The 12,192-nt window shown below is 48.9% G+C and overlaps 1 protein-coding gene across 1 annotated transcript in view; it reads left to right on the forward strand.

Moving 5' to 3' along the window:
• LOC146058355 (aldehyde dehydrogenase family 3 member B1-like) overlaps positions 1–12,192 on the forward strand; it is a 216,865-nt gene that overhangs the window by 45,208 nt on the left and 159,465 nt on the right. The window contains exon 3 of the mRNA XM_083170638.1: positions 7,499–7,609. Within this exon, the coding sequence (XP_083026764.1) occupies positions 7,499–7,609 (111 nt within the window). The remainder of the gene's footprint in view (positions 1–7,498; positions 7,610–12,192) is intronic.

The following is a 12,192-nucleotide window of genomic DNA, read 5'->3' on the forward strand; positions in this document are numbered from 1 at the left end:
GTGTCTCTACAGTGCCTCCCCCTCTGCATCGCACCACTGGTATTTCTCTGTCTCTCTCCAGTGCCTCCCCTCTGCATCTCACCATTGCTATTCCTCTGTGTCTCTCCAGTGCCTCCCCCTCTGCATCGCACCACTGCTAGTCCTCTTTATCTCCAGTGCCTCCCCTCTGCATTGCACCACTGCTATTCCTCTTTATCTCCAGTGCCTCCCCTCTGCATTGCACCACTGCTATTCCTCTTTATCTCCAGTGCCTCACCTCTGCATCTCACCACTGATTTTCCTCTGTGTCCCGCTAGTGCCTCACCTCTGCATCTCACCACTGCTATTTCTCTGTGTCCCGCTAGTGCCTCACCTCTGCATCGCACCACTGCTATTCCTCTGCATCTCACCATTGCCATCCCTCTGTGTTTCTCCAGTGCCTCCCCTCTGCATCGCACCACTGCTATTCCTCTGTGTTTCTCCAGTGCCCCCCCCCTCTGCATCACACCACTGGTATTTCTCTGTCTCTCTCCAGTGCCTCCCTCTGCATCGCACCACTGCTAGTCCTCTTTATCTCCAGTGCCTCCCCTCTGCATTGCACCACTGCTATTCCTCTTTATCTCCAGTGCCTCCCCTCTGCATCTCACCACTGATTTTCCTCTGTGTCTCTCCAGTGCCTCCCCTCTGCATCTCACCACTGCTATTTCTCTGTGTCCCGCTAGTGCCTCACCTCTGCATCGCACCACTGCTATTCCTCTGCATCTCACCATTGCTATTCCTCTGTGTCTCTACAGTGCCTCCCCCTCTGCATCGCACCACTGGTATTTCTCTGTCTCTCTCCAGTGCCTCCCCTCTGCATCTCACCATTGCTATTCCTCTGTGTCTCTCCAGTGCCTCCCCCTCTGCATCGCACCACTGCTAGTCCTCTTTATCTCCAGTGCCTCCCCTCTGCATTGCACCACTGCTATTCCTCTTTATCTCCAGTGCCTCCCCTCTGCACCTCACCAATGCAATTCCTCTGTGTCACTCCAGTGCCTCCTTTCTGCATCTCACCATTGCTATTCCTCTGTGTCTCTACAGTGCCTCCCCCTCTGCATCGCACCACTGGTATTTCTCTGTCTCTCTCCAGTGCCTCCCCTCTGCATCTCACCATTGCTATTCCTCTGTGTCTCTCCAGTGCCTCCCCCTCTGCATCGCACCACTGCTAGTCCTCTTTATCTCCAGTGCCTCCCCTCTGCATTGCACCACTGCTATTCCTCTTTATCTCCAGTGCCTCCCCTCTGCACCTCACCAATGCAATTCCTCTGTGTCACTCCAGTGCCTCCTTTCTGCATCTCACCATTGCTATTCCTCTGTGTCTCTACAGTGCCTCCCCCTCTGCATCGCACCACTGGTATTTCTCTGTCTCTCTCCAGTGCCTCCCCTCTGCATCTCACCATTGCTATTCCTCTGTGTCTCTCCAGTGCCTCCCCCTCTGCATCGCACCACTGCTAGTCCTCTTTATCTCCAGTGCCTCCCCTCTGCATTGCACCACTGCTATTCCTCTTTATCTCCAGTGCCTCCCCTCTGCATTGCACCACTGCTATTCCTCTTTATCTCCAGTGCCTCACCTCTGCATCTCACCACTGATTTTCCTCTGTGTCCCGCTAGTGCCTCACCTCTGCATCTCACCACTGCTATTTCTCTGTGTCCCGCTAGTGCCTCACCTCTGCATCGCACCACTGCTATTCCTCTGCATCTCACCATTGCCATCCCTCTGTGTTTCTCCAGTGCCTCCCCTCTGCATCGCACCACTGCTATTCCTCTGTGTTTCTCCAGTGCCCCCCCCCCTCTGCATCACACCACTGGTATTTCTCTGTCTCTCTCCAGTGCCTCCCTCTGCATCGCACCACTGCTAGTCCTCTTTATCTCCAGTGCCTCCCCTCTGCATTGCACCACTGCTATTCCTCTTTATCTCCAGTGCCTCCCCTCTTCATCTCACCACTGATTTTCCTCTGTGTCTCTCCAGTGCCTCCCCTCTGCATCTCACCACTGCTATTTCTCTGTGTCCCGCTAGTGCCTCACCTCTGCATCGCACCACTGCTATTCCTCTGCATCTCACCATTGCCATCCCTCTGTGTTTCTCCAGTGCCTCCCCTCTGCATCGCACCACTGCTATTCCTCTGTGTTTCTCCAGTGCCTCCCCCTCTGCATCACACCACTGGTATTTCTCTGTCTCTCTCCAGTGCCTCCCTCTGCACCTCACCATTGCTATTCCTCTGTGTTTCTCCAGTGCCTCCCCTCTGCATCACACCACTGGTATTTCTCTGTCTCTCTCCAGTGCCTCCCTCTGCATCTCACCATTGCTATTCCTCTGTGTCTCTCCAGTGCCTCCCCCTCTGCATCACACCACTGGTATTTCTCTGTCTCTCTCCAGTGCCTCCCTCTGCATCTCACCATTGCTATTCCTCTGTGTCTCTCCAGTGCCTCCCCCTCTGCATCGCACCACTGTAGTCCTCTTTATCTCCAGTGCCTCCCCTCTGCATTGCACCACTGCTATTCCTCTTTATCTCCAGTGCCTCCCCTCTGCATCTCACCACTGATTTTCCTCTGTGTCTCTCCAGTGCCTCCCCTCTGCATCTCACCACTGCTATTTCTCTGTGTCCCGCTAGTGCCTCACCTCTGCATCGCACCACTGCTATTCCTCTGTGTCTCACCAGTGCCTCCCCTCTGCATCTCACCATTGCCATTCCTCTGTGTTTCTCCAGTGCCTCCCCCTCTGCATCGCACCACTGCTATTCCTCTGTGTTTCTCCAGTGCCTCCCCCTCTGCATCACACCACTGGTATTTCTCTGTGTCTCTCCAGTGCCTCCCCCTCTGCATCACACCACTGGTATTTCTCTGTCTCTCTCCAGTGCCTCCCCTCTGCATCTCACCATTGCTATTCCTCTGTGTCTCTCCAGTGCCTCCCCCTCTGCATCGCACCACTGCTATTCCTCTTTATTTCCAGTGCCTCCCCTCTGCATCGCACCACTGCTATTCCTCTGTGTCTCTCCAGTGCCCCCCCCCCCTTTGCATCTCACCACTGCTATTTATCTGTGTCTCTCCAGTGCCTCCCCTCTGCATCTCACCACTGCTATTCCTCTGTGTCTCACTATTGCCTCACCTCTGCATCTCACCATTGCTATTCCTCTGTGTCTCACTATTGCCTCCCCTCTGCATCTCACCATTGCTATTTCTCTGTGTCCCGCTAGTGCCTCACCTCTGCATCTCACCATTGATATTCCTCTGTATCTCTACAGTGCCTCACGTCTGCATCGCACCACTGCTATTCCTCTGTCTCTCCAGTGCCCCCCCCCCCCTCTGCATCTCACCACTGCTATTTATCTGTGTCTCTCCAGTGCCTCCCCTCTGCATCTCACCACTGCTCTGTGTCCCGCTAGTGCCTCACCTCTGCATCTCACCATTGCTATTCCTCTGTGTCTCTCCAGTGCCACCCCTCTGCATCGCACCACTGATATTAATCTGTGTCTCTCCAGTGCCCCCCCCCTTTGCATCTCACCACTGCTATTTATCTGTGTCTCTCCAGTGCCTCCCCTCTGCATCTCACCACTGCTATTCCTCTGTGTCTCTCCAGTTCCTCCCCTCTGCATCTCACCACTGCTATTTCTCTGTGTCCCGCTAGTGCCTCACCTCTGCATCGCACCACTGCTATTCCTCTGCATCTCACCATTACCATCCCTCTGTGTTTCTCCAGTGCCTCCCCCTCTGCATCGCACCACTGCTAGTCCTCTTTATCTCCAGTGCCTCCCCTCTGCATCGCACCACTGCTATTCCTCTGTGTTTCTCCAGTGCCTCCCCCTCTGCATCACACCACTGGTATTTCTCTGTCTCTCTCCAGTGCCTCCCCTCTGCACCTCACCATTGCTATTCCTCTGTGTTTCTCCAGTGCCTCCCCCTCTGCATCGCACCACTGCTAGTCCTCTTTATCTCCAGTGCCTCCCCTCTGCATTGCACCACTGCTATTCCTCTTTATCTCCAGTGCCTCCCCTCTGCATCTCACCACTGATTTTCCTCTGTGTCTCTCCAGTGCCTCCCCTCTGCATCTCACCACTGCTATTTCTCTGTGTCCCGCTAGTGCCTCACCTCTGCATCGCACCACTGCTATTCCTCTGCGTCTCACCATTGCCATCCCTCTGTGTTTCTCCAGTGCCTCCCCCTCTGCATCACACCACTGGTATTTCTCTGTGTCTCTCCAGTGCCTCCCCCTCTGCATCACACCACTGGTATTTCTCTGTCTCTCTCCAGTGCCTCCCTCTGCATCTCACCATTGCTATTCCTCTGTGTCTCTCCAGTGCCTCCCCCTCTGCATCGCACCACTGCTAGTCCTCTTTATCTCCAGTGCCTCCCCTCTGCATTGCACCACTGCTATTCCTCTTTATCTCCAGTGCCTCCCCTCTGCATCTCACCACTGATTTTCCTCTGTGTCTCTCCAGTGCCTCCCCTCTGCATCTCACCACTGCTATTTCTCTGTGTCCCGCTAGTGCCTCACCTCTGCATCGCACCACTGCTATTCCTCTGTGTCTCACCAGTGCCTCCCCTCTGCATCTCACCATTGCCATTCCTCTGTGTTTCTCCAGTGCCTCCCCCTCTGCATCGCACCACTGCTATTCCTCTGTGTTTCTCCAGTGCCTCCCCCTCTGCATCACACCACTGGTATTTCTCTGTGTCTCTCCAGTGCCTCCCCCTCTGCATCACACCACTGGTATTTCTCTGTCTCTCTCCAGTGCCTTCCCTCTGCATCTCACCATTGCTATTCCTCTGTGTCTCTCCAGTGCCTCCCCCTCTGCATCGCACCACTGCTATTCCTCTTTATCTCCAGTGCCTCCCTTCTGCATCGCACCACTGCTATTCCTCTGTGTCTCTCCAGTGCCCCCCCCCCTTTGCATCTCACCACTGCTATTTATCTGTGTCTCTCCAGTGCCTCCCCTCTGCATCTCACCACTGCTATTCCTCTGTGTCTCACTATTGCCTCACCTCTGCATCTCACCATTGCTATTCCTCTGTGTCTCACTATTGCCTCCCCTCTGCATCTCACCATTGCTATTTCTCTGTGTCCCGCTAGTGCCTCACCTCTGCATCTCACCATTGATATTCCTCTGTATCTCTACAGTGCCTCACGTCTGCATCGCACCACTGCTATTCCTCTGTCTCTCCAGTGCCCCCCCCCCTCTGCATCTCACCACTGCTATTTATCTGTGTCTCTCCAGTGCCTCCCCTCTGCATCTCACCAATGCTATTCCTCTGTGTCTTACTATTGCCTCCCCTCTGCATCTCACCACTGCTCTGTGTCCCGCTAGTGCCTCACCTCTGCATCTCACCATTGCTATTCCTCTGTGTCTCTCCAGTGCCCCCCCCCCCCTTTGCATCTCACCACTGCTATTTATCTGTGTCTCTCCAGTGCCTCCCCTCTGCATCTCACCACTGCTATTCCTCTGTGTCTCACTATTGCCTCACCTCTGCATCTCACCATTGCTATTCCTCTGTGTCTCTCCAGTTCCTCCCCTCTGCATCTCACCATTGCTATTCCTCTGTGTCTCTCCAGTTCCTCCCCTCTGCATCTCACCACTGCTATTCCTCTGTGTCTCACTATTGCCTCCCCTCTGCATCTCACCATTGCTATTTCTCTGTGTCCCGCTAGTGCCTCACCTCTGCATCTCACCATTGATATTCCTCTGTATCTCTACAGTGCCTCACGTCTGCATCGCACCACTGCTATTCCTCTGTCTCTCCAGTGCCCCCCCCCTCTGCATCTCACCACTGCTATTTATCTGTGTCTCTTCAGTGCCTCCCCTCTGCATCTCACCAATGCTATTCCTCTGTGTCTTACTATTGCCTCCCCTCTGCATCTCACCACTGCTCTGTGTCCCGCTAGTGCCTCACCTCTGCATCTCACCATTGCTATTCCTCTGTGTCTCTCCAGTGCCCCCCCCCCTTTGCATCTCACCACTGCTATTTATCTGTGTCTCTCCAGTGCCTCCCCTCTGCATCTCACCACTGCTATTCCTCTGTGTCTCACTATTGCCTCACCTCTGCATCTCACCATTGCTATTCCTCTGTGTCTCTCCAGTTCCTCCCCTCTGCATCTCACCATTGCTATTCCTCTGTGTCTCTCCAGTTCCTCCCCTCTGCATCTCACCACTGCTATTCCTCTGTGTCTCACTATTGCCTCCCCTCTGCATCTCACCATTGCTATTTCTCTGTGTCCCGCTAGTGCCTCACCTCTACATCTCACCATTGATATTCCTCTGTATCTCTACAGTGCCTCACGTCTGCATCGCACCACTGCTATTCCTCTGTCTCTCCAGTGCCCCCCCCCCTCTGCATCTCACCACTGCTATTTATCTGTGTCTCTCCAGTGCCTCCCCTCTGCATCTCACCAATGCTATTCCTCTGTGTCTTACTATTGCCTCCCCTCTGCATCTCACCACTGCTCTGTGTCCCGCTAGTGCCTCACCTCTGCATCTCACCATTGCTATTCCTCTGTGTCTCTCCAGTGCCACCCCTCTGCATCGCACCACTGATATTAATCTGTGTCTCTCCAGTGCCTCATCTCTGCATCTCCTACTGATTTTTCCTCTGTGTCTATCCAGTGCCTCCCCTCTGCATCTCACCACTGATATTAATCTGTGTCTCTGCAGTGCCATCCCTCTGCATCGCACCACTGCTATTTCTCTGTGTCTCTCCAGTGCCTCCCCTCTGCATCACACCACTGATATTAATCTGTGTCTCTGCAGTGCCACCCCTCTGCATCGCACCACTGCTATTTCTCTGTGTCTCTCCAGTGCCTCATCTCTGCATCTCCTACTGCTTTTTTCTCTGTGTCTATCCAGTGCCTCCCCTCTGCATCTCACCACTGCTAATCCTCTTTGTCTCTCCCATACCTCCCCTCTGCATCTCGTGCGACTTTTAGACATGTGCAATTTTTAGTAATGATAATGTTTATTTAGACATGAAAGTGTGTGCTATTTAGTAAAAAAATGGTGTGGGTCCCCCTCCTAAGCATAACCATCCCTTGGCTCATTGAACCAGACCTCCTTCCAAAAATATGATGGACTTAAGCATTAAGGGGCTAAATTTGGAGGAAATGTTCATAGAGTTTCTGGTGATGTTCCAGATGGCTAGGGTGGCATTAAAAGTTGGATGGATCGGAGTGTGTTTATGTAGTTTGGGGAGTCACGGTAGAATCTCTATCGGGATAGGTACAAAGGAGTTCTCCACATGAATTAAGTGATTTAAACCAAGACTCCATGATCTATATTGGAAGGGATCTGAAATAAATCTAGGAGTTTGGGCAGAGTGTTAGTTTTGACTGTGTTTATCCTACAAAGCCAAGATAGTTGTTTCAGATTCCAGCTAGAGAATTCAGTGCTAAGTGGGGAGAGCAGCAGAGTAAAATTGACTATTATTACAGTTAATGTTTGGCCTTCAGCACATAGGAATCAGTGTTATTAACTCACTAGATTTATCTTTTTTATAGCCACCCTTTGAAGTGGAATTATCGGAGTTGAGCTTGGTGAAAAGCGAAATTAACCTGGCAATAAACAGCCTGAGTTCTTGGATGAAGGATGAGCATGTGACCAAAAGTCTGGTGAGTCAAACTCAACTTTACAAGATATAACATGCAGTGGGGGACAGGGAGAGGAAGAGGGAGACAGTGTAGGTAGGGGGAGGCAGAGTGTGACAGGGAGAATGGTAGGTGGCAGGGAGAGGAACACTTACACTGTCACCCTCTTCCTGTCACCTATTTTTCTCCCTGTCACACTGTGCATTCTTCCACCTTACACTGTCACCCTCTTCCTCTCCCTGCCACACTGTGCTTCCCCTGCCTTACACTGTCCCCGTCTTCCTCTCACTGTCACCTACCTTTCTCCCTGTCACACTGTGCTTCCCCTGCCTTACACTGTCCACCTCTTCCTCTCCCTGTCACCTACCTTTCTCCCTGTTACCACTGTGCCTCCCTCTGCATTAAAGTAGCCATACACTAAGGGAATTTATCTGAGGCTTCAAATTGCATCAGATTTCCCTTGCTTAGGCCAGCACATGTCCAGGCCCATCTAAAGTTTGCCAGTGACCATCTGGATGATCCAGAGGAGGGTTGGGAGAATGGCATGTGGTCAGATGAGAGCAAAATAGAACTTTTTGGTATAAACTCCACTGGAGGAAGAAGAATGATGAGTGGCATCCCAATAACACTGTACCCACTGTGAAGCATTGGGGTGGAAACCTCATGATTTGGGACTGCTCCGTATTAAGGAGAAGATGAATGGGGCCATGCATCATGAGATTTTGGCCAAAAAACTCCTTCCCTCAGTAAAAGCATTGAAGATGGAACATGGCTGGGTCTTCAAGCATGACAATAACTCCAAACACACCGCTTGGGCAACAAAGGAATTGCTCTGTAAGAAGCATTTCAAGGTCCTGGACTGGCCTAGCCAGTCTTCTGACCTCAACCCAATCGAGAATCTGTGGAGGGAGTTGAAAGTCTGTGTTGCCTGGTGACAGCCCCAAAACATGGCAGATCTAGAGAAGATCTTCATAGAAGAGTGGGACAAAATACCTGTTAGTGTGTAAACTTGATCAAGAACTACAGGAAATGTTTGACCTCATTAATTGCCAACCGAGGTTATAATACAAAGTATTAAGTTTAACTTTTTGATTGTCCAAATATTTATTTTCCGCAAGAATATACAAATAGATTGTTTAAAAATCATACAATGTGATTTCCTGGGGGAGGGGGGGGGGGGGTGTCACATTCTGTCTCTCATCATAGTGTTCCTATGATGGAAATTACAGACCTCTCATCTTTTTAAGTGGCTAAAATTGCACAAACAGTGGCTGTCCAAATACTTTTTTGCACACTTTATACTAATTTTTGTGCGAGAGCCAGACTTGGCCCAGCTAAGGTCATTTGTTTATTGTCCGAGTCAGTTCATGTAGTTATTATCCTCCATTTGGGTAGTTGGGGAAGGGGGGGGGGGGGTTAATTAGGTTTGTTTAGTGAGGTAGTATGGAGATCCTAGTATACCAAGGATGCCGTCAGCTGATACAGGGTTGGGGGGTAATGGAGAAATTAATTTACTTCTTTTTTTGTAGGGGGGTTAGGGATTCAAGTATGCCTAGGTTGTGGTTAGGTTATACAGGGTGGGGGCTTTTGGGAAGGTTTATTTTTGGATAATTAAATATTTGGGCTGATGTTTTATTTTTTTATATTTTTGGTGAGTTTAGTATACCTAAAACAGCACATATCACTTTGAAAATATAATCCTTCTTCATTTTTTACTTGGATGACCCGAATGGCACCTTCCGGTAATTGTGCTATTATATCCCTGTTAAAGATTACTATGTTTTTCTGTGTTGTGTAGCCTTACATTGTGTACACCTCCCTAAGAAACATCATTATTGTATGTTGTTTTTGCTTACTATGTCTACTATATATTTGTCTACTTTCTTTTATTGTCAAAAACTCAATAAATAAAAATCACTGAATAAAAAAAAAAGACTAAACCATTTAATTCTTTAACTATTTTCCCCAAGGAGGCTTTAATTTGTTTTAATCCAAAGGTTCAAAGGGTGGGGGGTGAGACCCCTTCCAACTGGTGAATCTGTGGACCAAGGTCATTCTGTCCATAACCAGGGTCTACAAAAAAATTCTGTTGTTGCTTCCAGACTGTCAGGTTGGGGGACTTCATAATTTACTTGAGTAACTTTCTACTTATTTGAAATGGCTGTTGCCAGTTTGCCAGTAAGTGGCTTTGCTGAGTAGGCAGCAACATTGGAAAATGATCCCTCAATTAGAAGACTCTAGTTCGGGCATTGCGGTTATTGAGAAGTTTCTGAGCCTCCTGGGCATTTGCCATTTGTTTGTGATACTGCTGTTTATGCTGCCATTAACCAGCCAATGGTGTAAAATGTAATTTGATCCATGTGATTACACATCTAGAACACAATGTTTTCCCCTCAATTGGCAGTACTTCTAATGCTTTCAAGTCAAGAACACTCCATTCATTCCTCCCATAAAGATGCTCAGATGAAGCTTTGGTCAGCAATCTCATCCCTTTAATGTACAGTACGAATGTATATATGTAATCATCAATTTGAGTATGATATACTTAAGTTCTGACAGACTTCATTTTTAGCTACTTAAACCCCTACAATTAAATTGGACATAAAGTTGGTCCCTTGACCAGTAAAAATATCTATAGCTAAGCCAACAAAGGAAAAGAACTCCAATAACTTAGGGCCTTATTCTAGTTCACTCTTTCTGACAAAATCCTTCTTAGATGGACAAAACCGTGTGCACTGCAGGCGGACAGATGTAAAATGTGCAGAGAGAATTAGATTTGGGTGAGTTATTTTGTTTCTGTGCAGGGAAAATACTGACTGCATGATTTTACACTGCAATATAGATCACACTTTGAAGTAAAACCCCACCCAAATCTAATTCTCTCTGCACAAGTAACATCTGCCCCACCTGCAGTGCACATGGTTTTGTCTATCTAAGAAGGATTTTGTCAGAAAGAGTGAACTAGAATAACCCCCATAGTCACTATCTGGCTATAGTGACCCTCAAAGTAAAAGCCACAAGATAACAGGTGGCCTAGTCAACCACAATACATTTATAACTTTACATAATTATGTAATCTGTCCCACTAAATCAACCCCAATTTTTTTCATGGAACCCCTACAATCGGAGGAGGGATTAGTGGAGAAGGTTATTATACTGTTGTCTTTTGACCCTCTGAGCAAGTAGCTCAAAACTGAGAGCATTCAGTATTCTCTCCACCAACATATCCCATCCCAAAGGACCAGGACAAGGAACTGTCGCATCATCTCCCCCGTTTGTTTGTGCTTGTCCAGATGATATAAAACCTCTGTGAGCAACACATGTGATCACATGACACCAACCACTGATAGGACATTCCCAAAGCAGAATCTTCCCATTAAGCCTTCTTTAAATTCAGGCTTAGGAGAAAGGCACACCTCTCCCTAGAAGAAGGCTACATGGTAGCTGAAACGCATTGGAGGAAACAATTGACTTAAACCCTCAAGCCGACACCGCAAACAGAAAGATCACAGGAAGCTTCAAACAGAGACGCTGACAGCCGGTGTGTGCACGCGCCAGACTGATCGTGTCATTTCCATCGTGGGACCGAGGCCGCCATCATCTGAGGTGAGTACGGGGAGAGGAAAGCCCATCAGTGCGGGAAGCCCGTAGAGAGGTGAAGCAGGCACAGCTGCGGACCGACCCGGTATCCGCAGAGGTGCGCTGCAAACCTCCATAGACAGGGAGACAGCAGCAGACGGCACACCGCAGCACAGGGAGCGGTGTGTACCACACAGCCCCGAGTGCGAGTGGACCGACTGCGAGTCTCCAGAGTCTGGGCGACCCACACCAGCAGACAAGTACTTTCCCCCAAAAACAACCCGCCACTGGCCACCAATGCAAAGAGGTACCTGAAGATCATTTCTGTTGCAGGACTTGAAACCCATCTGTCACCTAACGGGACGCCGTTCCGTGACAAAAATACATTGACACTACTGTATGGACATAGAGCCAAGCCAGGATTGGCTGAGCTCACCTTTTACATCATCATGTACATGCAAGCATGCTCCAAATAAGTGTTTAACACTTCCTTTGCAATTTTTCATTTTGGTTTTGGTTTTTGTTTGTGCTGAGAGCACACAGCGTTATCTTGTATTTTCATACCACGGAGAGTGGAATTAGTACGATTTTCTTTATTTTCCTCATTTCAATTATCTTTATTTCATTGATTGTTGACATTTATTAGTCATTTGAAATACATGTAAACAGTAAAGTTTCTAAATACAGCATCATTTAAAAAAAAAAATACCCAAAATCTGCTTATCATTTCATTTCTATTTTAAAACCATCTATAACCATAAAAAGGGCAGAGCGCAGCACTAAACAAAAACGTATCTATTATCTAAACCTCCGGACCAGTCATCCGTAAGTGCGGCAGCTAGCCCTGAGATTCAGTGCGCACTTACAACCCCTCTACAAATACTTAGGAGAAAGGCAAAGCTTTAATATTTGTCATTAATACTACTTAACTGGACCTATGCCATGAGGGTTAGTGTGGCTGCCTGAGATGTCAGCATTACTATGGGCATCAGCAGGCACAGGCACATCATTATTGACAGGTGCACCAG

This window comes from Crinia signifera, chromosome 2 (genome assembly GCF_055691185.1).
Source record: "Crinia signifera chromosome 2, ASM5569118v1, whole genome shotgun sequence".
Taxonomy (NCBI): Eukaryota; Metazoa; Chordata; class Amphibia; order Anura; family Myobatrachidae; genus Crinia; species Crinia signifera.